The sequence below is a fragment of the Ambystoma mexicanum genome, chromosome 12 (genome assembly GCF_040938575.1).
Source record: "Ambystoma mexicanum isolate Mex_15411 chromosome 12, UKY_AmexF1_1, whole genome shotgun sequence".
Classification (NCBI taxonomy): domain Eukaryota; kingdom Metazoa; phylum Chordata; class Amphibia; order Caudata; family Ambystomatidae; genus Ambystoma; species Ambystoma mexicanum.
The window spans coordinates 568,554,156-568,581,819 of record NC_090936.1 but is presented as its reverse complement, the minus strand read 5'-3'; the positions used below and the strand labels follow the sequence as shown (position 1 = coordinate 568,581,819).

Sequence of the window (27,664 nt, the reverse complement as noted above, 5' to 3'; positions counted from 1 at the left end):
GGAGAATTAGTCTGATTGCAGTGACTGCCCTACAGTGGCCAAGAGAAAGTTCAGGTAAGAGGTGCCCCCTCAACATCTGAGGTGACAACCATAGTAGCTGCTGCACAGGGGTGGCATTTAAGATACACACCCCGTTACAAAATATGATTGCGAGTGGCCCATGCTGGTGGCAGGATAATCTCTAAATATACGGCATGTTGCGATAGGGCATGGTGTATGGCACTGCTCATAATCATTGCAGCCATATCATATTGATATCAAACATGTGTCAGCCCTGTAGATTAAGTTCGGCTGTGGAAGGGTTATGTGTATTCTCTCCAGACAGTGTACCTTGCACTATTGGCAGGAATGCAGCTTGGAGGGATTGCCTCTCTTTGCTCCTTTGTAAGGACAGGTAACACCATTTCCTAGAGATAGCCACTCCACAGGAAACTTTCCTAGAAACACGAAAACATGGTACACCCATTCACAAAAGGTTGGCCTCATACTTGTATGCTGCATATCTAAAGGACTTTGATCCTATTGAAAGGGGAAGGGGGTAGTGCAGACAGAGATAGCTCTTTACATTTGAGGGAGGACTCCACTATCTTGTTTCTCTCTGCCTCTCTTTCCTGTCCCCTCCAATTCCTCTAGCCAAAGCACTTTGAGTGTGATGTCAGAAGGGGAAAGACTACTTCTTTCAAGAACGAAGATTGAACTCATAAAGCAGGCTAGCTTCAGTCCAATCACCTGTGGACTTCTACCTTTAAAAGAAAGAAGAGATCTCACACCACTTCTTTGAATCATCTTTTGGACTTCAATCTTTCAAGAAAATGTCATTAGATCTCTGTTGGAGAGTCCTCCGCCAGTGAAGTGAAGCCTGAGTGTCCAAGGCAGAAGTGAGATTTTTCCCCTACCCATCCCCCAAGACCATTGCGGATGAGCTGCTGTTGTGACAAGGTGTGCCTCTCTGCCAGCCACAACAATACCCAGGCCCTCACTGTGCTGCAGAGCTCCTACAGTTGTGCACCAGCCTCCCTAGTGCTTGAGAGAATGGGAACAAGGACCAAACCTTATCCTTGAGCCCCTGGACTGGGACTCACAGCAACCAGATGACAAAGACAGCCACGAAACCTGTGTTCTTATGGCCAAACAAGTTTGAGCTGTGATTTGAGCCTGTCCATGCCTTCAAACCCACAGGACCCTCCAGAGCTGCTGTTGGCACTCTAACTCCTCGAACCGCAGTTCCATATGTTCAAACCTGTTCACTGCCGCAACGTGCTAGCTGATCGCATCGTTGACCCGGCTCATCATTGCACATGCTGCCTTCGAACTGCTGCTTGAATGGCAAGGATCTTCACTACCAATTACCATCGCCAGTCAAACCGACTCTGGTGGTCCATGGGGCATAATCACTGAGTGTTGCATTGAACGTCTCAAACTGAACTGTGCATCTAGTCTCCAGCGTCTTCGATGTCAAACTAATTGTTGAACTGACCCTGATGGCCTTTACGATCTGCAGCTCCTCGAGCACTCAATGAAACTGATCCAGCATAACCAGTCAAATCAACTGTTAAAAAGACCCTGCTCGCCCTTACGATTCACCCTTCTCAAACATCGTGTTTGAAAGACAGCAAGCCACGGTTCAAACCCAGCTCGACACTGCTCCCATCTAGAACAATGTGACTGCTGCTCCCAAACCACTGAACTGCACCTTAGAACCAGTTCGGATTGCACCACACCAGCTGAACAGATCGCTGCCCCAGCTCTAACCAGAAGCTCATTGTTGCACCTGCTGTTTTTGAACAGCTGAGCAGATCTATGCCGTAGCTCGAACCAGAAGCTATTTGTTGCACCTGCTGTCTTCTAACTGTCTCTTTGTACTGCCAGCATCTTTGCTTTAGATCTTCATCAGCAGTCGAGTAGGCCCTGGAGGAGCCTTTGAACCACGATCTTCAAACACTGCACTCGAGCCGTTTGACTCGAACCATACACCCATCTCCCAGCCACTTCACTGACAAACCGACACTGGATGGGCTCCCAATACGCACCTTTTTAAACTGCAATGAACTTCAGCTCAAACCCGGCTTGACACCTGATCCCTATCTGGAATTACTCAGCTGACACAGTTGAACCTGATTCGAACTACTGGAACATAACCAACAAGCCTGGTTCGAATCTGTTGTAGCGTCAAGAACTTTAAGATGGTACTATTGATTCTTAACTGCCCCCTTGGTCCAGGTTTGGGCTCTACAGACTGGTTAGGACATTCATTCTATTTTGCATCCAAAAAACATATCTTTTAAAGAACATTGTGGTTTTTACTTGCCTTTGACCCCTGATTCATAACTCATAGTGCTGCCTTGTGATATCTTTGCTTATTCTCTGTTCTTTCCGCATGGGTGGGTTTTGTGTAGTGTTTTTTTATTTAGTTATTTTGCAGATGGTGTGTTTTATGAAAGTATATCTATTTTCATAGAACCTTGATTGGACCTTCCCTTTATTTTGGACTATTATGATTTGCGGTTTGGATAGCTACCGAATCACAGTCATACCCCTCTTAAGAGTTTAGCCTTCCCTCGGCCCACTTTACCACGAAAGAGGAGGAGGTATATCTCTTAACTGTGCCTGTCACACATTTCTGATTGTGTTGGCTCTTGGTTTGTAGCAGTGTGAGGGCTGAGCGGGCATTTTAGCCCTTACTCATCCTTGTACTTCTGCAGAGCAGAATCCAATTCTTCACAGGCTGGTTCCGGGCTACACAGTTCACAATGGCAGGGGTGAGGAATACAGTTACATTGGCCATACAGTTCCATGATTGTCTTTGAAATAGTTGTGTTTAGTTGGTGAGGGCCTGGGTTTAATTCATGCCAGCAGTGCGCTTGGCAGGTTGTTAAAGATAGGTCAGTTGGTAAAGCACTTGTTGCAGAGTCCCGTGTTAAAAGGTTTTCATGTGACACTGTTATTTCTAATACGCTTTCTACGGGTGTTACTTGGGAAAGCTATATTGTAGCGCACACCTCTGCACTTAGTCGACTTCCTGGGGGGCAATGCTTCCTTTTCCTGAATAGTGGAGGGATTATAGCATGCTGCTATCTTAATTTTTCCACTAGCTCATCCAGAGATTTTTTCATGTTACAGCTGAGTACATTAAAGGAGCAGGTTCCCACAAGGACTGGCTATTTTAATTTTTGAGTGATCATGCATTAGTTCAGATAAAGCTTGCATGGTTTAAATTGCAATGTGGGGGACAGGAGTCAAACGTGCCACTGCTTTATGCAGTTGATGGGGGTGGGAGGTGTGAAGGGGCACCATATACCGAAACACACATTATTGCAGGTCTTGAAATTAAATACTTGAATATTTGTATCAAATAGAGCTTGAAAGGTGTGGTCATGTGCTTAATTGCAGAATGGGTTGGGTTCCTGCTTCACTGTTGGCCAGATTTTGTGATACTGGGTAATGATTTAGTCTTGCTTTGATTTAACTACACAAATTATACTGCTTATAAGTGATACATTCACATTATGAAGGAAAGGAAACAAAATGTGAACCCCTGTGCTCCTGTATTAGTAGCCCCCAATACAGCACAGCTAGCAGACGTTTTTGCGACATCCATTACTAATGTTTGCAGCTTCAAGCACTAACTTTAAGTCGCGTTCATAATTGCTCAGTATGTAGAACCCGTGTATTTACTGCATTATTGCTTTTAAATGCCAAACACCAGAACTATTGGCTTTGCCGATGCTTGTTATAGTTCCTGACATCAAAGGACAAGCGCAGATGTATCAAAATTGAAGCTTAAGAAAGCTAGATCTCAGAGCTCCCTAATATCTTCTAATAATGCAAGTAGGGTATTGTTCAGTATTTTGTGTAGAGAGGCATATTGTCTGTGACCGGTGAGACCAATGTTAACCTGGAGTTGATGAGAATACCACTGGCAATATTTTTCAAACTTAATAAAAAGGCAACGGCTTCTATGGTGAGTGCAAAGAATAAAATGGTGAGGGAGCCACCTTGCCATATCCTCTCATTGGGGTGTAACAATATCTATTGAGGACCACTATTAACACAGGAATGACCTTCTCCCCCAAGTTAAAATGCTACTCTAAATATCATTATTTCTGTAATATTGAGTTTGCTTAGCCCTCTTGAACCACATATAATATCATCAAGGCGTTCTCCCGTTGTGCTACACTAAGCCAAGAACCAGCCGAGGGTATTGAGATAATAGATATTTTTATTAACAAATTGTTTAATATATATCTAGAAAACAATTAGTTTACACATGCCACCTTCTCCGTGGCATCCAAATCTACACAAAATAGATGGGCCACTTTTTGTTTTGAATTTCACTGATTACAAATCAGGTTTACCCTTTTTATCTCCTGTCCCACAAACTCCAAATTATTAAATCACACAATGCGTTGCAATATTACAGTATAATCAGGCAAACTGTCATTTCGTTATCAGCTTAGAAAGTTCACAGGCATTTATACATTCAATTTGAACGTGGGCTTCATTTCTCTGCACACAAAATACATGCCTACGAGAACACACTGTATTGGTAAAATGTGTTAAATTAATAGAACACGTTTTGTTGGTAACCCTGAAGCAATGCACTTCTCTTTTTGGTGAGGGTCACTGTATCACTCTCAGTAAAACATGTGCATTTAATCAAAACTCCCACTTATTGTCTTTTGCACCTATATCTCCCCAGTACCAGAGCCTGGATTCCAGTGAGTTAGCAGACGCTGCTTTAAGGCCAGGTCTGATGAAAGGAGGCAAGTAAGAATTTCTGTTTTAGGTAAAAACACCCCTTTTCCTGAAGGAAAGTTGGGGGCTAGTAAAATGCAAAATATCCAGTTATTGAAGTGGCTATAGTTTTTAATTAATCTGCTAGGAAAGAGGTCAGAGGTTTCAAATTCAACACAGGCAGATCCCCTTTCACTTGGTTCTGTGAAAAATCTACTTACTTTCATATCTCTGCTCTGGTGCTCAGGAAAATATCAGCGCCTCTGGACACACTCTAGGAGATGCAGTGGGATCTGGTCAAGCCTCTGTTAGGGACGGTTACCAGGGTTCACCCTTTATTTTGGGCCTCGTCTTTCAGTAGGGCCCATCAGCTCCAATCCTCCCCTCTAACTCTGACTTCCAGGCAAATTGAGCCTACAGCAATCCCAGTCAGCTTCCTTTTAAATAGTCTTGCAGAAAAAGGTTCCATTCTGCAAACCATTTCTTTCTGGGCCTTCTCTGGTGAACATTTTTGGCAGCATTACCCCTTTGATGTTTTTCAGCCAGCTTCCCCCTTTTCCCATAGAGTAAGCTGTTTTTATTCTATAAACCACACCTCCAAAATATGTCATCAATATGTGTGAACTCAAAATTATTCGGGGCATGATTGGACAATGATTGTATCCTTCTCCCTACAAGCACAACCCCCTCATATGGATAGAGTAACTATGGGAAATGAGGCAACACAGAGGACACTCCCCTGCATTAACACACATGTTGCATATGAATGTTGGTCAAATTCCATCACATATGGCAACAACTTTTGTTTTACAAGTACATAATATAACATGTAGATTTTCAAATGTCTTTTCTCCTGCTGCATTTTTTAGAATGACTTCTGTGTCGACAGGAGCTTGTGAGATGAATGGCAAATTGTCAACCTTTACTCAAACCCAGAACATACTAACCATTTTAGAATTTCCACAGCGCAAGAGTATTCATTTATCCATTATCTCACCAATTTTCGTTCGAGTGAGATTTTCGGGGAGGCCGGGATCACTTTTTCCTTTATAATTACTTTATTTTCCATCACATGTTGATCAAAGTCGCACTCAAATATCAGGCTCGCCAAAAGCAAAATGTTGCCACATCAGTAGCTTCAATACGACTCATAGTTACGGAGAAAAGTGCAAAAAAATATCTCATCTCCTATGTATCCCCATAGAACAATATATAAGACATTTGCACGTTAACATTATTTTACACAAGCCCAAGACATCTGCTACAGGGAAATTCTCTCCCTCCAGTTCTTATCAGATGGCCACATCACAGTTTATGAGGTTTCCTGGCAGAGCAGACGACAGTTGCCTGGAAACGGTCAGTTTCAGGCTTCACAGAGAGGTGTCCAAGAAAACAGGAGGACCATTTGGCTCTGGGGATTGCTCGCTTCAACCAAGCTGCAGCTTCAAAGCGAAGAACACAGAGCATCTGGCCCTAATAAACATTCCTGGTCACTGTAATTAGGCAGATTTCTTAAATAATTGGAGGCAGGCAAGCATCCCCCCCACTGCCATCACAGGCTGTTTATTCATCAGTGGCCTTTTGGAAAAGGACGCCTTTTTCCCTGTATTTTTTATTTATTTCTCTCTCTTGGTTTAAACTGTAAAAAACACACACATTTGCAGTTTCGGTGTTCATGGTGTATACTTGTATGTAGAATATTCATGTCCTTTTAGTGTTTTTAATTCCTTTATTCACCAAGCGCTCATCCTTTCAGTGTGGCTGTTAACAGAATTGCATGCCATCAGTCATTTTGCTCAATTTTCCCATGCTCCCTTGCAAACCTGCACACTTGAATTCAACATGCCCATGGCTGCAGTGAAATTTCAAGGAGGGGCCTTTCATTCTGCAATTGAATTTTTTTCATTGCTTTTAATGTGAAAGGGACCTTCAGTTTGGGGACTTTGATTACACCCCACATGCCCCCGCCTGTTCTTCCTGGTGGTTCTTTGGTGGGGAAGAGCAGGGCAGGGTGAAGTTTCATCAGGCGTCCCCTTTTTTTTCCTTTTATTCCTCTTTCTGATGCAGCTTCAACTTCCTTCATTAGGGAGTGGGCACTCCAGCCTCCCCTTCCATCTTTGTGTTGGCGGTTTGGCGCAGCACCCTCTTTCCTTCCTTCTTCTCAGGATCTCTGGGGTTCTCACCGGACTCCCCTCTTGTCTCCAGGTTGGAAATGAAAGAAGTTATTTATCTAACTAATAGAAAAAAAGATAGGTTCAGTACTTTTTACACCATATTTCCCTGGAAGATCGACGTTGCATTTGATAGAAAAATAGTACATAGAAAGAGACATCAAATTTCAACACTCACATTCGAAAGAGGGAAATGTTACATAAAACTAAACACAGTATTTCAGAGCATCCATTTTGCATATTTTGTTCCAAAGAATATTAATTAAAATACTCCTCTGTTATAATTATCCATCTGGGGATTTCACTCCTCAGAGGGTTCCTCTGCTCGACTTTCATTTGGCTCATCAATCCGTCGGAAAGCTTGTCTGGGAGGACAGCTTTTCAACTAATAGATATGGACCCATCTTTTTCTGTCTGTTCTCCTTTTGGGATGCAGATCTTGTGGGCAACAGGGGATATTTTATCTACAATTTCAAAGGCACCACGTCAAGACGGGAGAAATTTCCACTTCTTGGCCCGATTCCTTTAATAATTATACGAATAAACCTTGTCTCCTACTTCATATTTTTTCTTGGTGGTCTTTAGGTCATAATAGGTCTTCATTCCTTCAGCTGATTTTTCGAAATTGCTCGGAGCATAAGAAAAAGCATGCTGGAGGTGCTTCCTTAAATTTTCAATGCACTCAAGAGTAGTGGATGCATTTATCAGTGTCTTCTCTTGAATCCTATATAGCAGATGCTGTGATAACACCATTTTCCAGACGGTCATGAGCTCAAATGGAGACATCTTTGTTGCAGAAGATGGTATAGACCTAATAGCCATCAGAACAAGCAGTAATCGGGTGTCCAAACTGGGTGCAAAGTCTGCCAAAAACCTCTTTGAGATACTCACAAATGTTTTGTTGTATCTCTACCCCCACTTGATGCTGGGTGGTAAGCAATGTGGAGTTTTCTTTTTACCCCTAGAATCTCCCACATCTTTGCAGTCACCTCACTGGTAAAATGGCTTCCTCGGTCTGACTCAATCCTTTGCGGGAGGCCGAAACGAGAGAAGATGTGGTTGATCATTAGTGCCGCAGCTGTCTCTGTCTTACAATTCAGGGCTGGAAGACATTCTACCCACTTTGTGAACAAGTATGTCACAGTCAATGTGTATTTGTTTCCTCAAATGGAGCGAATCACTGTCATGATGAAATCGACTTGCAGATCTGACCAACGCAGTGTCATTCCCCTTTTTTGGAGGGGAGCTCTGTGTGTGAGTGAACTGCTTTAAATTGAGCACACACACACAACGTTTACCCTTTAGGTAAATGTTGATGTCCTGGTCCAATTGTGGCTAATCGGCAACCTTGCACAAGATTTCTAATGTTGTGTGAAATCCCCTAGGACCGGCAGGCTTCAAAATGAGGTAGGTACTACCCACTGGTCACAGCCAGATAGGGCTCTCCTTACCAACAAACTGTCTTGGATCCAGAACATCTTGGAAAACTTCATTAACAACCGGAGATCTTCTTTACCGGTACACTCCGACACTGTTAGAGGAAAGCTCACAGGGTCTTCAATGGGTTGATAACATTCCCAATGATCAGGTCCACTTTCTGTGCAGTGATCAAATCTGCATCTGGGGTATCTTTACTCCACTGGGCAGTCGAGAGTTCACTATTTGCACAAGTTTGTGATCTGGTGACAGCTGCAACTTGGACTTCACCCAGCAGGGTATCTGTTTCTATAAAATCCCCTGCAGGGCTCTGATTTTAGCCAGCTAGTTAGCCAGGTGATTCCCAGTCTTATCTGGCCCCTCTACCTAGGAATGACCTCTTCTTCCAATAACTGGTCATCTCATTTGATGTCACCAGATCGTCAATTGACTGGATCAGTTTGGCATGCTTTAAGGATTTTTTAGCAGAAAGCATGCTTCAATTTTTCCAGTTAATTAGGTGCTCCACAAGCCCATTCCTGACATAATCAGAGTCAGTGATTATGACCAGTTCATTGAGTTGGTGGTGCACTGCAGTGAGGATGAGGATGGCTTGATGGACGACCATCAACTCTGCAACCTGATTACTGGAGGGTCCTATTTTATTACCAGCAGAGTGTTCCGGGGTATCATTCCCAATGCCAGCCAGCAGTTCTTGTTCCCTGTGGTTATGGACTTGGTAGGAGCACCCATCCCCATAAACTGTGGGTATCCCCTGACACGTGTCTTCTTCATAGACCTTGTGTGGGGAAGTTTAGTATGCTTCCATGTTGGTGTTGGTCATTAGACTTTCATCCTCAAGACAGTTTTCTTGAGCAAAATCATACAAGTCCTCCAACCCTTGCGCTCAGGGACTCTTCTTGTTTTGGCCAAATCTGACCTCCACAGGAAAGCATTGCATTGACATAATCTAGGAAGTAATTCTGGAATTACTAATCTTCCCCGGCCCGGATTCTGTCACTTTGGAGATATTGCAAGGGTTGGTGAGGGGTCTCGACAATTATATGCTCCCCCTGTATGAATATGTGGTCATTTTTCAATGCCCACACAGTTGCCTGGAGCGCCTTCTCGCAGACAGTGAATTTTTCCGCCAGAGACGACAAAGTCTTGCTCACGTACGAGATGACTTGAAAGGGATAGTCCAGTAAAAAAATGTATTTAATAAATAGATAGGCAATATAAAAAAAATAATACTAGCACTATTTTTTTTTAAACTTCCTATGGAAAATTTTGAGCTATTCAAGCTCAAAATTCGCAAAAGCAAGCACATGGGCGCATCCATTTTGTGAAATGGATGCCCGCCTGTGCTGGCTTTTGCTTTTGCGGCACTAATGAAGGAAAAGCCAGCCAGCTGCAGTAAACAAAAGCTACCGCTGGGTGGCTTTTCCTTCATTGGTGCCGGGACTCGGAGGACGCGGACCGGAGACCAGAGCAGGAAAGCTGCAGCTGAATCTCGGTAAGTTCTATTTATTTTAAAAAAAAATAAGCACTAGCTGCGGTTTTTTTTCTAGGTTTTCTGGGCTGGAGGAGCCCGGAAAATTTAGAAATAAAACCGCAGCTTTAAAAACGTTGTATTTATGTTTGCGGTCGCTTTTGAAGCGACCGCAAACATAAATACAACGTTGTGTTTGAAAACGCTGCGGTTTTTCTTTCCAAGTTTCTCAGACTCCTCCGGCTCGGAGGAGCCTGAGAAACTCAGAAAGAAAAACCGCAGCGTTTTCAAACACAACCGTGTTGTGTTTCTGCCTGCTGTGGCTATCACTTTGGGTCTCCGGTGCTCCCCCAGGGGAGCCCCAGAGACCCAAAGTGAAAGCCAAGGCAGGCAGAAACACAACACGTTTGTGTTTACATGCCGCTGTGTTTCTCCCTACAGCTGATTTCCCATTTGGGGCTCTCGGGCTCCCCACGGGGAGCCCGAGAGCCCCAAATGGGAAATGCTAAATGCGGCAGTGTTTCTGCCTAAATCTGCCTTCCCATTTGGGGCTCTCGGGCCCCCCGTGGGGAACCCGAGAGCCCCAAATGGGGAAGCAGATTTAGGCAGAAACACAACCGTGTTGTGTTTCTGCCTGCCTTGGCTTTCACTTTGGGTCTCCGGTGCTGGAGCACCGGAGACCCAAAGTGATAGCCACATCAGGCATAAACACAACGCGGTTGTGTTTGAAAACGCTGCGGTTTTTCTTTCCGAGTTTCTCAGGCTCCTCTGAGCCGGAGGAGCCTGAGAAACTTGGAAAGAAAAACCGCAGCGTTTTCAAACACAACGTTGTATTTATGTTTGCGGTCGCTTCAAAAGCGACCGCAAACATAAATACAATGTTTTTAAAGCTGCGGTTTTATTTCTAAGTTTTCCGGGCTCCTCCAGCACTTACCGAGATTCAGCTGCAGCTTTCCTGCTCTGGTCTCTGGTCCGCGTCCTCCGAGTCCCGGCATCAATGAAGGAAAAGCCACCCAGCGGTAGCTTTTGTTTACTACAGCTGGCTGGCTTTTCCTTCATTAGTGCAGCAAAAGCAAAAGCCAGCACAGGCGGGCATCCATTTCACAAAATGGATGCGCCCATGTGCTTGCTTTTGCGAATTTTGAGCTTGAATAGCTCAAAATTTTCCATAGGAAGTTTTAAAAAAAATAGTGCTAGTATTATTTTTTTTATATTGCCTATCTATTTTTTAAAATTACATTTTTTACTGGATTATCCCTTTAATGACCTTCTCGTGCTTTAGATACAACCCAGATGTCAGACAAGTATCTGAGAACCCCGTCCCCAAGAAGAACTCCTTGTTCTTTATGGGGGAAGCCAAACGAGGAGTATGCCTCGGCTTGTTTCAGACACCACTCCCACTTAACTCTGGCCTTTAATAAATGGACCAAGAGTCGAGTGACCTCTGCGTAGTCCTCATTTAATTTTTTTACTATAATTAGTGAGTCCAAGAAGGCTTGTTAATTCTGACAGAGTAGTCGGGTCTTTTAATTTCGATAAGGCTTCCACCTTCTTCTCCGGGTGATTAAGACCCTCAGTGGTGATCTGTGCCTTCTGAAAGAACAGTTTTGCTCCTGCTTTTTGCAATTGGGTTGAAACATAGAGTTCTGCTATATGTCCCCCCACAGATGAGCTCTTGATCAGAACATCATCCACTTAGGCCAGGTTTCCCCTTTAACCCAAATCGGCCATGGCCTTCTGTAGGAAGATGTTGAATTCATTGCCGGAGTTTATGTATCCAAAGGGGGCTTGGGTCCACGTGTACTGCTGCCCTTGAAGGTAAAGACAAGCTTGTACTGGTCTTCCCTACTCATGGGTACTGTCCAGTAACAGTTGGTCAGGTCAATGGCAGTGTACACCTTTGACCCTTGAATCTGTGCCAGCCATTGATCTATGCAGGGAAGTGGCCTCTTGACATGTGGACCCATTTGTTCAACTTCCTCAGGTCTACACATAGTCACAATTGGCCATTTGGTTTGAGTATTCCCAGTAGCGGGTTGTTGAAGGTATTGTGTATATGATGGATTATCCCATGGGATTCTAAATTCTTAATAATCTCAGAGAGTAACTCTATGGACATGAGAGGCAACCGGTATTGTTTCACAAATGCTGGAGCCATCTCAGGGTCCGTGGGAATGATGGTTGAATGACTCGGTGTGCGTCCACAGTCGTATCAGACCGCGGAAATAATATGTTGGAATTCCAGAAAGACCTGTTTTAGCTTTTGTCTTTGCTCCTCAGTCCTAGAGGCATCAGCAAGATTGATCCTTTCCTCGACCATCTGCTTGAAACATTGAAAGACCTCGGGCGTGGCAATTTTTAGAGGTATACTCCAGTTGGGTGGAGAGATCTCTTTTGATGGTGTTGACCTGGACAGGGTATTAAAGGTAGTGGCTCTTGACTCTGAGCACTACCACCTCCCTCCTAATGTCACAGGTCACCTCTTCCACCCCGTAGGGGCAGGAAGAGTACACTATGAAATTCCCCCCATGCCTAGTAAAAATCTTTTCAGGAGGAATACTGTTGCTGAGGTTTAAACAGTCGCTTGGAATTGGTCCTATGATTTAATTACCTAAATCAATGGAATAATGTTGGGCATCAACCGCCATTCCAATAAAGGTGTCTGCGCCCAAAGTGAAACTTCAAGGGTCGCTGTTATCTACCAATATTCAAATGGTGTTGTGTTCTAGGTCTACTATAGGTGTCTGATTTAAATACAAACCTTGTTATTGGAGATGGGAATTTAGATTTTTATACGCATCCTGATATTTGAGGTTCTGTCCGTCCCCGCTTAATTCTGAGTGGAAGAGTGGATTGTCGCACCAGTCCTGGCATGGTAACCTCTTCTTGCACTTGAAATTCAACAGCACAAGGCAGCAATTGAGCTGACTGGAATGCTTTTTCAGTGTGGTCAAAGCCCATGGGTCGGCACCAGGCGTTATTATTAATTAGGTCCAAATTGATTGCGAATCCGTTGAGAATGTCACTTCCCAGATAAAAGGCGGAAGGGACATCTCCCAAGACCAAACAATTATGTTATGTGCTTGTTTCGTGAATGGACATTTTTAGCATACACCTGCTAGGCAGGAAATGTTTGGCATTTGGGGTTGCCAGACCTACTTCCCATTTGTCAATCAATTCAAATGTGGGAATGGTCTGATCTTTTGGGAGTTTCCTGAATAATTCTTTGCTGATGAAGCTCCTTCCATTATTCAGGCATACTCTGTCGGGCACCAACTCCTCCCACTGAAAAACAAATGTTCCCCCCGTATCAGACTTTAGGCGGGCTCTTCCTTGTCTGGTTTCACGGGACTCAATGTTTCTTCTGATTTTGGACTGGTGCAACATTTTATATTTTCATTGTGGATTGCCACTTAAAACTGGGAGGGAGGTTGATTTTCAAGAATGGAAAAGGGTTCCCATCACCAGTTTGTTCTCCTACCAAGATGAAAGTGATGCCTCGGACTTGGTTATTATTGAAATGGAATTCTACACTCTGAGAACATTGATCAATTAAATGACAGGTGCTATTCATGCTGACATAATTGGTACACATTTTTTATTTTATAGGGCGGTTATTCTGAGTCCAGAGGACCTTGTTTACACACTCCATCAGAGGTGATAACCTCCTCAGGAGATATTTCCCCAATAAGCAAGGTGTTTTCTTTGGAGTCACAACTTTCACCGGATCTTTCAGCTGGTGCCGTCCAATTTTGTTTTCCAGATCCACAGTCTATTCGATGAAAATATCATTCGCGTTGAAGTTTTTGAGTTGTCCGGGAAGTGATGTGAGGGGAATTTGGAGGCACTCCTATTTTCTGAGTTTAGTTGGTCAAAGGCCTTTTTGGACAGACGGGTGGCTTGGGATCCAGTATCCACCAGAGTTGGTAATTCACACTGACCATGCACCTTGATTGGTGCATACAATCAGCCTTCTTTCTCCTACAAGGTGCAAAGAAAGTGTGAGTTATTTGACAGACCGGTGGTCATTATCTTAATATTGAGCTCTGATACTGTGTGATCTTGGGAAGTTTTCTGTGTTGGAGTTCGGGAATCTGTAAAGAAAAGTTTGCAACTTGCAATGGGACTGGCTGGGGAATCCTCCTTTTCCCCGGCTCCTTGGCTGTCCACCTTTACTTGGTGACAGTTCTCATAAACTGTTTGGAGAAAGGCCACCCCCTCTGTTTCAATTCTGTCTGGCTCGTCCTTTCAGGGTTAAAGTGTTTCTTGTTCTGGGTTCTCCCTACTTACCCTGTCCCTCTCAGGGTCTTTTAGGACCCATTTTGCTTTGGGAGCGATCACCCGGTTTTCGAAAGAAAAGCTCTGCTTATCTGAATCCTCCAGGGTTTCATCTCTTCCAAAGGGGGATCATGCAAAGTTCCTCCGCAAAGTGAGTTCTTCTTTGGCCTCTTCTACTTATCCTTTGCTCTTTGGGTTCTCACATTTTCGGGATAGAAAAGGCACTTCCAGGCTGAGAGGATTTTAAGGGTTCTGTTTGGTTAAGAAAGGAAGCTTGCTCTAGGGCTTGGCATCTCCCCTCCTCCTGGGCCCCCTCCTCAGGAACCTGTGGTTTGTTGGACATGTCCTTCAGTCATTTCCCCCCAGAGCATCAGATCCAGGTGCTGGGGTGTTCTGGGGAGCCTGGTTAGGTTGGGGGTTCAACTGAGCCTTCAACATGTGCCCCAAATCATCAATCAACTGCTGGACCTGTCGCTCCAAACGGGTAACTTTTTCTTGAGCATTGTAGGGAGGTTGCTGTTCATACCTCTGCTGCTCCCTAAAAGGGTAGCTGTCCCTTCTAGGGGAGTAGCTCAGGTATTGGACATGTTCCCCATAGTTTTCAGTCATAATTCTCCCTTCTCCCCGGTTCAGGGATCTACTGTCATAGAAATAGGGGGAAGGAAGAGAATTATTTTGGAAATTCTGATTTGGAGGATACCTGTTGGAATAATTCAGGTTGGGAGGTGGAGTATTACTTCTCTCCTGTGGGAAATTTGCAGGCAAGTTTCCCAGGGCAGTATTTACCCGATTTGACCCCTCGCATATCCCAGGATTGGTGCAGTACCCTTGTACCAGGGACTTACATAGGTGGCAGGGACAGAGGACATCATTGTTCTGAAGTGCTGCCTGACTACCATTCGATTGGACCAGGGTGGAGGGTCCCCTCTGCCTTTCATTCAGCCTGTTGGCAGGAGGGTTATTTGTAGGGCCCACCCATTTCCAGGTCCAATGGAGGGGTAGTTTTCACCTCCGCCACCTTCGCAGCGGCAGGTGTGGTAGATGGTTTGGTAGTTTTGGGGTTTTATTCTCAGTGGGTTTCTGGATCTCATAAATCCTTGTGGCTTGCTCTATGACCCAATCCAGTGTCCTGCACTCATGGATGTCATGCACCAGCTGAGTCATTATCTACTTGGTAAGCGCATGGAAATACGTGGTCACAAGTTTCCAACTGTTTACATTCACTCGCCTGGAAGTCTGCAGAAATGCACATTTTAATTCCTATACAAACTCCCTAGGTGCCTGATTTCTTCCACACTGCAGGTTATAAGCAGAATTACGGGCCTCTTGTGGGTTCCTGTGGGTGGAAAAGTCTTTCAAAGTGCCTTATAGATTGTCCATCTTGAATTACTTTAATCCTCCTGTCCAGCAAAGAAACAGGAGTATTCTGGGGAAAATGTCAATATTACAAATTCAATACATTTTTTGTCATTATTAATCTCAAATTATGTCATCGTTTGTTCATAAAGTTCCAAGTGCTCCCATACCGAATACTTTGCATTCTTGTGGCATTGGGGCAAAAAAGCTCTTTATGGCTTTGATTTGCCTGATTGAGTGTTTTACAAAACCCTTTCTTTGTTTTGCTGTCTTTTTGTACCTTTGCACTGGCATCCATTCTCCATCTGACTCAGAGCTGCTGTTGGAACTCCATTCCCTGTCCTCTAGGCGCTCCCTATCTCTATGAGATTGGGAAGATCGCCCAGAATCACAGAGCCTGGACTCCTCTCTCCTGGACCGCAGTGCACCCTCAGGATCATATGCCCTGTAATCACCGTTCGGGGCATAATGGTATTCAATCTCTTCCTCAGATGAATTTAAAAGTATAATCTTCCTCCTTCCAGGTAAACTGGGGAACTCCCCCCGTTCGCCTGAATGTAGGGAGTTTTTGAGAATGGCCTTGCTGGCGGACACTTTTGTTCCTGTCTCTCAGCAAAGCTAGCTCGATGGTCTTTTTGTATTTTCATTTTCCGAGAATCCAACTCCCTGATTCTTTCATCGTAAGAGTCTTCAAGATCAGAAATATTGCCAATATTTCTGGTCCCCCAGGACACACAGGTCCGGCCACCTTCCCTTCTATTTGATAGAGATGAATGCTAACTTATATCAGACAAGTACTGGCCTTCTGGATTAGTTTGGTCAGGTCTAGAAAAGCCCAGCTGTCTCATGTTTCCCTGTTCTTGGTAAGTGGTAGACATGAGGTCCGTTTCAGTTTGCACATGGAAGATTGTGCATGATTGGGCTTAGGTCCCTGCTGGGAGGGGCATTTCTTATTCATCTGAAGGCCCTGTCTCATTTTCAGATTGGTCAGGGTACCTCATAGACTTTGTATTTTTGTATTTCATTCATGAATCTTTCGCTTTTGTTTCTTTCAGTCCTAATTTCTTGGATACATTCAGAGAGTTGACTTTTTAATTCTGACACCAAGGCCTGGCTGGCATCAAGCACACTGGCCTGGGACACTAGTCGGTCTTTTATTTTCTGTGCTTCATCCGGAGGTGCCTCATATTCTCTCTGAGAATGTTGTGGGATATGCGCATATTCTGCGTGCTTTTCTTTTAAGATGTTAATGTCCTGTTCCTGAGTGTTTCTGCAATGCACTGTCTGTACTAAGTCCTTTTCTGCTTGCCTCAACCACTCTGAAAGTTGTGCATTTTGTTCCTTAATTTTGGTGAGTTCCTGAAACCCTGACTGATCCTTTCCTACTCCTACCTTCAACTGATTTACCTCCTAGTTCAGGAAGTCTTTTTCCATCATCAGTTGCCTATTTTGCTTTTTCAAACTGCCTATGTCTTGGTTCATCTCATCAAATTCGCCTTGGGAGTCAATCCCTTTTATAATCAGCTGACTATTTTCGGTTTTCAGTTCATTTATGGTTTGTTTACAATTTCATCTAACAAAATCCTACTGTAAGCAGTTTGATCATTTGTCTTGGCTTGGAGTGTGTAAGCAGTTTGATCATTTGTCTTGGCTTGGAGTGTGCTCACATCCTCCATCCATTGCCTATGTACATCATGCAGTGCTGAGAGTTGCATTTCCATCTCAGTGCTGTACTGCAAATGGGTTTCTATCTCATCTTTGAGTTGTTGAACGCACCCTTCATATGTTATCTCTGCAATGTGACTGTTTTGTAATTGTTCTTCTAATTTCTGTAATGATTTCTGAGTCTCTTCTAGGTCCCCAGTTTTATCCAGCAAACTGGCTTCTTTATTTTGCAAATATGAAGGGTGCATTTGCAATCGCTCTTCAGATAATTGTAAATGAAAGTAGAAATAAGCTGTGAACTGTGCCATTTGGATCTGTTCTTCCTTTATCTTTTGAGTCATGTAGAATTGTTCTAACTATTTGTGTAACAGGCCCCTATCCAGCCAAATATCAGTGGTTACTGCTGTAACTTCCTGAATAATTCTGGCCTGCCAGGTGCCAGCATCCATCCCGGACAAGCCCTAATTTGCAATGATATATATTGAGGACCACTATTAACATGCAGAGGACCTTCTCCCCCCCCAGTTAAAAGCCCACACTAAATACTGTTATTTCTGTAAAATTGAGTTTGCTTAGCCCTGTCTGAACAACATATAATATTACCAAGGCTTTCTTCACCTGTGCCACACTAAGCCAAGAACCAGGCCGGGGTATTGAGATAATAGATATTTGTATGAACAAATGGTTTTAATAGATATCTAAAAAAAACAATTAATTTACACATGCCACTTTCTCTGTGGGATCCAAATCTACACAAAATAGATGGGACACTTATTGTTTTAAATTTGACCGAATACAAATCAAGTTCACTCTTTTTATCTCCAGTCCCGCAAACTCAAAATCATTAAATCACAAAATGTGTTGCAATATTACAGTGCAATCAGGCAAATTATCATTTGGTTATCTGCTTAGAACATTCACAGGCATTTATACATTCAATTTGAATGTGGGCTTCACTTCTCTGCACACAAAACACATGCATTTGAGAACACACTTCATTGGTAAAATGCTTTAAATTAATAGAACACTTTTTGATGGTAACCCTGAAGCAATGCACATCTTTTTTTGGTCAGGGTCACTGTATCACTCTCAGTAGAACGTGTGCATTTAAGATAAACACCCACGTATTGTCTTTTTGCACCTATATTTCCTGAAAGCCTGTATTCTTGTGAGTTAGCAGACCCTGCTTTAAGGCCAGGTCTGATGAAGGGAGACAAGAAGGAATTTTGTTTTTATGTAAAAACACCCCTTTTCCTGTACGAAAGCTGGGGACTAGTAAAATGCAAAATATTCAGTTATTGAAGTGGCTATAGTTTTCAATTAATCTGCTAGGGAAGAGGGCAGAGGTTTCAGATTCCTCTGACCTCTGCCGTGCACTCAGTTTCTATGGGGGAATTAGTTAAATTATCTTTTTAGTAAAAACATTCTAGGGATCTCCTCAGTTATCCAACAACCCCCTAATTAATCGAGAAACAGAACAGCACAGACAGATACCCTTTCACTTGGTTCTGTGAACAATCTACTTACTTTCAAATCTCTGCTCTGGTGCTCAGGAAAATATCAGCGCCTCTGTACAACCTTTGAGCGATGCAGTGGGATCTGGTCAAGCCTCTGTTAGGGACAGTTACCAGGATTCACCCTCTAATTTGGCTCTCCTCTTTCAAGAGGGCCCATCAGCTCAATCCTTCCCTGTAACTCTGACTGCCAGACAAATTGAGCCTAGAGCAATCCCAGTCAGTTTCCTTTCAAATAGTCTTGCAGCAAAAGGTTACATTCTGCAACCCATATCTTTTCTGGGCCTTCTCTGGTGAACATCTTTGGCAGCATTTCCCCTTTGATGTTTTTCAGCCAGCTTCGCCTTTCCCATAGAGTAATCTGTTTTTATTCTATAAACCACACCACGAAAATATGTGATCAGTGTGTGTGGACTCAAAATTTCTCAGGACATGATTGGACAATTATTTTATTCTCCAACCTGCAAGCACAACCCCCTCATATGGATAGGCTAACAGGGTTATCTATGGTAAAGGAGGCAACACAGAGGACACTCCCCTGCATTAACACATATGTTGCATATCAATTTCCGTCAAAATCCATCACATATGGCAAAAACGTTTGATTTACAAGTACATTATATAACATCCAGATTTTCAAATGTCTTTTCTACTGCTGCATTTTTTAGAATGACTTCCGTGTCGGCAGGATTTTGTGAGATTGAATGGCAAATTGTCACCCTTTACTCAAACCCAGAACATACTAACGATTTTAGAATTTCCTCAGCGGGAGAGTATTTATTTGTCCATCATCTCACCAATTTTCGTTCCGGTGAGATTTTCGGGGAGGCCGTGATCACTTTTTCCTTTATAATTACTTTATTTTCCATCACATGTTGTTCAAAGTTGCACTCAAAGATCGGGCTCGCCAAAAGCTACATTTTGCCACTTCAGTGGCTTCAGTACGACTCATAGTTGCAGAGAAAAGTGTAAACAAATATATGATCTCCTATGTTTCCCCATAGAACAATATATAAGGCATTTGCATGTTAACAATATTTTACAGAAGCCCAGGACATCTGCTACAGGGAAATTCTCTCCCTCCAGTTCTTATCAGATGGCCACATCACAGTTTATGAGGTTTCCTGGCAGAGCAGAGGGCAGTTGCCTTGAAACGGTCAGTTTCAGGCTTCACAGAGAGGTTTGAGTCAAAGAGAACAGGATGACCATTTGGCTCTGGGGGTTGTTCCCTTCAACCAAACTGCAGCTTCAAAGCAAAGAACACAGAGCATCTGGCCCTAATAAACATTCCTGGTCACTGTAACTATGTAGATTTCTTGAATAACTGGAGGGTGTCTAGTCAAATGGTCGACAGACAAATGGTCGACAGACAAATGGTTGACACAATTTGGTCGACAGGTCAAATGGTGGAATTTTTTTTTAATTTATATATATATTTTTTAGGTTTTAGTTTAGGGAAAAAAGGGGTTTTTAGCAAAAAAAAGGGGGTTGGGGGGACCCCCCACCCCCCAAAAAAAAGAAGTGAAAAAACAAAAAAAAATTCGACCATTTGACCTGTCGACCTTTTGGTGTCGATCAATTGTCCTGTCGACCAATTATTATCGACCAAATGACCTAGAACCTAACTGGAGGCAGGCAAGCACCCCCCCCACTGCCATCACAGGCTGTTTATTCATCAGTGGCCATTTGGCAAAGGAAGCCTTTTTCCCTGTATTTTTTATTTAATTCTCTCTCTTGGTTTAAACTGTAGAAAAAACACATATTTGCAGTTTCGGTGTTCATCGTGTATACTTGTATGTAGAATATTCCTGTCATTTTAGTGTCTTTTAACATAATTGCATGCTGTCAGTCATTTTGCTCAATTATTGCATGCTCCCTTGCAAACCTGCTCATTTGAGTTCAACAGGCCCATGGCTGGAGTGAAATTTCAAGGACTGGCTTTTCATTCTACCGGCATATTTTTAAATGGCACAAGGGCTGCCATGCTGTGTTGGGCCTAATCATGGCCCTTCAGTTTTAACTTGCAAATACACATGCAAAGCCGTTTTTGTGTCAGTGTTTAGAAATCCTGCCTTTCATGTGAAAGGGACCTTCAGTTTGGAGCCCCTGATTGCACCCCACAAGGGGATGTGGTGGGAATGCTCTGTCACTGATATGCACAATTACATGGAATTGCAAGTACAACAAATAGACAAGGGAGCTGAAGTACTCATCCAATCCAATAGAAGACCTTGCACATTAGCAGCCTTCCCCACTTCAATCATGGCCTGAATTGCAGGCAGATCATAGTTAATTTTATGGATGTTTGCGACTAGTGGCCTAGGATTATTTTGAGTAGATCTAACCAGGATGATGCCTGATCCTGCACTTCAAATTGAAGCATGCAGGGTTAAATTCCAGCCAGCCAGCATGACGTCCAGGATTTTGTTATCATTATTAAATAGCGATGAGTGCTAATATTAGGATAATTGTTTGGCAGATGCTATGATGTGCTCTATGCTTTCCGTCACTGCACTCCTCTGATATGGCTGTCTTCCACGCTCTGCATTAATCTATTCTGCGCATTTCATGACCAGTATTAGACTGACTGATCAAGGAACGTATACTGCCTTCTTCTTAAAAAATGCTTAAAGAAAGTGCTGTGATTGTGTCTCCATTTATATCAGATAGCGTTCTTGGTTCTAGGAGGATCTTCACCACTGATACGCATGCGAACTATAGCCATTTGCTCATCTGATGGGAAGCGTCATACAGTCTATGGCAGCGGTAGACAACCTTCAGCTCTCCAGATTTATTGGACTACAACTACCATCAGCCCTAGCCAGCATGGGTAATGGTGAAGGATCATAGGAGTCATAGTCCAAACCATCTGGGAAGCTCCAGGTTGCTGACAGCTGGTCCAAGAATATATGTAGCAAAGGTATCAGAATGTTCTGCCCAAAATACAGTTGACTGACATTCCTGATGAGGGCCTTCAAATTAGACAGAACTTAAATTCCCTCCTTGACCTTTTCTACAATAATATGAGCACTCATTGCCTCCCTCTGATCTGATTCTAACCACCAAGTTCTATCTGATTGAGATGTTTACTGTTATCTCAATTGGCAGGGCCCAGAGTAGTTTGCTAAAGCAAACGCTAGTAAAATGTAAAGACTTTCTTAAGGCATGTATAATCCAAACATACGTTACCAACATGTATCATATTCCATCCTCCTTAGTCCAATGAGCCCTTGCAAGTAATCTTCCCCAGTCGCTCCCTTCCACATGGTGCCTGGCATCCTGCTTTTCGTTAAGAAACGTGATCTCTCTCTGGCCACCTCACGGAATACACTGAGAATCTCCTCCATCCCCACCAACAGCCAGTGATACTCAGAAATTGCATATTGCATCTCAAAGATTTTAAGTACCATTTCTTTCTCATAAAGGTATCTCCAATTATTTCCAGTATTCCATTTAAATGTGAAATGATACACACCTTCCCTACAATAACCTTGCATGGTTCTTGCAGTAGTACATCACTGTCCACTGTTCCCTGATTTTCTGAAAATAGAATGTAGTATGCTCACACGCCAAGCGCTCTCAGAATTTAGCGTAAGGAGGCAGGTGTCTATGCCCCACCACAGTGCAATGGTCGTACCCTGTTCTTGAGGAGTACTGTGCACAAATCCACCCATGCAACAGCGATCAGGTAACCATGAGGTCATCTATGCATGATAAGGCATCTTGCAAGGAGGAGTAGGGTGTATATTTACATTTCATTGAATTGTGTTGCCCCCAGACATCTACTAGGGAGTAAATGTGAAGGAATTCTAAACAATTCTGTGCCACACCTAGGAAATCTCTTGATGTGGCATGATATAATAGTAGCCTAAGTCTCCCCAAACTTATGCCATAATCATACAACTGGTGCACATGGCCCATCCATTTGGTTAATAGACAACGCATATTAGAATTGTCTTCTACCTTCAATACACGCCCGTACTCTGTACTTAAAAGACTATTGGCCGCATTGTTCAATGGTATCAAGCCAATCATCCTCATATAGTCTCCTTTATATTTTCTTATCTTACGATTGTTAGACAATTCTTCCTTATTGGAGCCAATTTTATGCAAAACATTGCTTAGAAAGCATCTAAATTTCTCGAGACATGGAATGGATTAGTCCAGTAAGGCTGTATTAAGAGACATAGCTAGAAAGGCAACAGTTTTAGAATATAGACATATTTATTTCCAATGGACAATAGATTCAAGCGATATAAGCACAAGCGCATGTCTTATGACACAATTAGGAATGGAAAGAGATAAACCTGGCATCTTTTTCCAAATAATCCCTTATAGGGAGATGAGATGAGTAACCAACTATGCAAGAATCACATCTAGACTGTAGGTCAATGCTGGGACAATTTTGGCTGCATAAACGTTTAATGCAGGTAACACAGAGTACTTACAAAGGCTGCCATAGACCCTTTTTAGTTTGGCTACCAAGGGCTGTATCCTTGCTCTCAGATGTACCCTCTTCTCACAGAGTGAGGTGCTATTTGAAATGGTAAATCCCAAGTATTTGATGGAAGAAATTCTTTCCAATTTGAAGTCCTCAACAGACCAGTACATCATTTTGGGAGATCTTTTGTTAGAATAAACAACTTATTCCCATTTACCAAAAGATTGTTGATGGCATGAGAGGTTTCCTCTGAAGTCCAGCGGGGGTTAACTCAAAAAACAGGCAAATAATTTGCCAAATGCTAACCAGTGCAGATTTACTGCACCATTTTTTTCCGGAAATACATTTAAAGAATCCCATAGATTGTTGATATCTGATATATATCAAAATCAAAAGCATTGGGGCAACGATGCAGCCTTGTCTAAGTGCAATAGAAGTTTTAATGGGTATTGTTAAGAGTCCATCCATTGTCAGCCTAATCCTAACTTGAGAAGATTCACCAGGTATTCTGGGATATCCCAGCTGCTAACATTTGACCAAAGCTTTTTGCGATTAACGCGATCAAATGCGTTCGGCACGTCCATACTGGTAATGTACACGATGCCACTGAAATTCCTTTTCACAGAACCCTGCAAGTGGGCCATAAAGTACCATTAATAGACGTGCCAAGTTTCTTCTGAAATCCCACTTGGAATTTACAAAGTAAATTCAATTTGTCAACCCATCAATACAACACATTTAACAGCAGGGATGCACATACTTTGCTTTAGGATTCCAAAATTACTATGGGACGATAATTTGCAGGGTTCATTTTGTCTCCCTTTTTAAATATAGGTATTATATGTGACAGATGCCAAGAAGAAGGGGTTAAATAACTAACAAAATTGTTGACCAAAGATCAGAATTGTTTTTAATAGTAATTGGGGCCAGATGGTCATGACCAGCCTGACCTGTAATAGGAAAATGACACCACAACTGCTCTGTTATTAGTTATTATGCTTCAGTTGTGACATTATATTTCGTCATGCTTAAACCAGCATAGAGCATTTCAGCTGTCACTATAGTACTTAATTAAAGCAGTGAACGCTTTTCAAATTCCTTGCTTGCAGAGTAGGTTTCCGTGACAAACTGCAGCCCAGCCGGCAAGTGACATACACCGGTTTACGGTAGAATGTTTAATGTGTGCACTGCTGGAGTTTCTCATGGGAGCAAGAATCTGCATGTTATTACATATTGCAAAGCACAAAGTTAAAGTTTTTTTTCAAAACATCTTATTAAACGGCTTGAAATATTTTTCTGCAAAACATTAGCTGCAGTGTTGCTTTTTTGAATCCAAACAGACTGTATGTGGATTATATAGATCAGCAAATGGAAGATCTCTTACATCATATTAAGCTAGAGACAAGGTTTTAAAGGGAATTACAGTGCGTGCCCATGTATTATAAGGAATAAAATACCCTTTACCATACATAAAAAGGACACTGCAAGTCACCTTGGAGCTCCGTTATTTTATAAAGAACTTTGGTCATGTGACTTGCAATATGCTTATAATGTACAGTGGGGGGTACATTATCCTCTATATTACTCATATCTCCTAGCAGGCTGCACTTTTTGGTATTATAACTGAGGCTACAAGGACTATTCTCATTTACCAAATTCACAGAGGGGCCATCATTTTTTCCATGAGATGCGTCCCATGCACATCAGAGAATGTATGCTGCCCCAAAGTATGCCCATGGCATAAGACATTGCAGTTTTTTGCTGCCCTTGCCCCCTAGTTGTATCCCTGGCTGCGTCCCCTTTGTACAGTGCTCTCTTGCTTCCGAGCTAGATTCACATGTTATAAATCCCATACATACAAAACAAAACAAGTGTCAGTATAATGCACAACCAGTGGAGGAAAAAAACGTCTGCCACTCATAAATCAGTGAATAGTTTTTGAAGGGGCTCCCAAGTCTTCCATGAACAAAGTCAAAGACAGGAATTGAGATGTACAAGAAAATGTTTGCTTTGTGGCTATGTCAACCCACATTTTCACACGCCAGGCACACAAGGATAGGTGCAGTCGCCACCTGTACTCACTGGGTTGGAGACCACCAGACTCCCCTCCCTTCATTGACAGTCTGAAGTCCCCCCTACACACGATAACAAAGAAGCAGTATAGGCTGTGCTAAGCACCTGCTGGATATACGCACACGTGGAAGATCTATTGCTGTGCTAGAGACAGACACTTTGTTTAGCTATTGCAATGCACCACATATGAACACAAGACAAAAAGGCAACCCCACTGCATACATTGCACAATGAAGTGGCCGCAGTCATGTTATTGCTGCAAGTTTCTAATGCCCTACCTGGTACCCTTCAAATGTATCCTCGGCTATTTCATGAGAATATAAGATTATAGATAGTGTGCAATAAGGAACATTCTACCTATTGATGATGTTGAACAGATTCTGAGCATGATTCAAAGCCTCAATAACTTTCAATGTCAAGACTTGAGAGCCCTTTTCCATTGATTTCTTGTGACAGGTGTCAAGTAATTTCTTCTCTTTTGCAATTGCACGCATATGCAAGTGGTGACAATATTTTAACCATATCCCGTTTGTCTAGCCACTGTTTGTAGGTCAGAACCACTACTCCCAAGACCCACGAGTCCTTGCAACACAAGCAACAGGAATGCCAGCGGCTCATGGACTGCAGGTGTTGCAAGAAATGCCAAAGCCCTACGAACTACCAGTGGTGCCAGGAATATGCCCGGAACTGGGTGTGGTAGCAGCAGTCCCCACAGCACCCCCGCCTTCATACTATAAGGATGTTCCTGGTGATCACAATTAAGATGGATGTCTTCAGTGAAGCTGACAAGAACAGCGTTGCTTCCATAATATCTGAAGAAGAAAATTGGCTATAACTTGTGATGTGTTAAATAACAGACCATTGAACCTTTGCAATTCCACTTTTCATTCATACACTATCAAACTCCTGGACATCTTTCTGCCACTATTGTTAAATATTTGAAAAGCTATATTGTCAGAAGACAACAATTAAAACAAGGGCGAGATGCTTCCCTCATTAAAATGTTTTGAAAGTTATCCAATGCAGAATCTGCATTAAATAATTCTATAAATGCCCAGAGGAATCGAACATTGTTCCAAAAAACAAAACGTTATGATGATTTCCTTTTTGGAGAAAATCAAATGTCTTTTGCTCAAAATGCCAATTTTTCAATAACATTAATTACGTCAATGAAGGGACGTGTTAAATAAAAAAATAAATGTCAAAACAAATGCTGAAAGTTGTTGAAAGACAATCATCCAATTCATCCTTTAGTATAAGTGTTGGCAAGCTGTTAACTGTGTCATCAGGTTTTGGAGGCATGGTGCAGGGAGTGGTGTGTGGGTTCAGGGGTGTGGTGTAACTGAGAATCCCAAAGTTTCATTCAGAATAACCACGTGTTCTTGCTTTAACCTATTCAGAGCTGCACATTTTAGTAACAATTCATAGGCATTCCTATTCAAATCACATGTGTCCTCTTGTGTTTTCATAATCACTGAGTGCGCACGCTCAACAGTTTCTCTAGTTTCTTGGCTGCGCATGAGCAGATCCCAATCCTTCCGTGCATACCTAATTTAACTGAACCAACTCGTGTGACACACAGCGGTCAGACTTTTGTAAATGTTGGAGCATTCTGGCATAACTGGTTTCACTAAAACCTGCTTAGTGCAAATATGTACTCAGTTAACTAGTACAATCCCAATTGACCCACTCCAATAGAGAAGTGGTCAGCTTTAGTTGGTGAGAGCCTTAATAATAATGAGCAGTAGTTTGTTTGTGCCTACACCTCTTTGCGCCAAATTTCTGATGTAAATGAATAAAAGTACGTAGTCACGTTTCTTCAAGTATATTTTCTTAATTTATTTGATATATGTTCTGCCCATATGGATGACACGTGTTTCGGCGTTCCATTGGCGCCTTTTTCAAATCCGGGCTGAATGCAAGCGTAACATGTAATAAAACAAAACACAAAATATAACATATGAAATAGCATTTTAGCATATTTTATAACACATTTAGTAGTTAGAATAGTGACTTAGGCTGTGTAGTATATCCTTTTAGCATTCTCAAATTGCATGAACACCTAAAAGTGCAGCACCTCTTAGTTACCTCAAATGGTTAAAAATAAATCCATTACAGTGACTATGTTAGTTTTTTAAAATTAAATTTGTGCAATCCGAAAAAGAAGTAAGTATGGGATGGCATGGACCTAACAATTTTTGGCTGTCAGAAAAGCATGTGAATTTGTTTTCTTACCCTTATTGAATGTAATGCGAATCTCCCTTTCCTTATTTCCGGGAATTAGTTTTTAGTTGAAGTGTATCACGGTAGTTCCAGGGTTAAATCCCACCTAGAACAAATTTGGTTGTTCTGTTATGCTAACATTAGCCTTTTAACCTTCTATCGGATTGATTCTTTATGCATGATTCCCTAGCATATATTTAGACACATTTTAAACTCTAGTAAGCATGACTAGTAACATCTTTCTCATTGCATTTGTGTAAAAAGTGCTATTCATATTTACAATCCTCCAATCGCATTACAT

At 42.4% G+C, this 27,664-nt stretch overlaps 1 protein-coding gene across 1 annotated transcript in view; it reads left to right on the top strand.

Moving 5' to 3' along the window:
- The window catches only part of LOC138513015 (membrane-spanning 4-domains subfamily A member 5-like), a 281,174-nt gene extending 254,856 nt beyond the window's left edge, over positions 1-26,318 (top strand). Inside the window, exon 7 of the mRNA XM_069627730.1 lies at positions 25,678-26,318. Coding sequence (XP_069483831.1) covers positions 25,678-25,902 — 225 coding nt within the window. The 3' untranslated portion in view covers positions 25,903-26,318. The remainder of the gene's footprint in view (positions 1-25,677) is intronic.
- Positions 26,319-27,664: the final 1,346 nt, after the last annotated feature.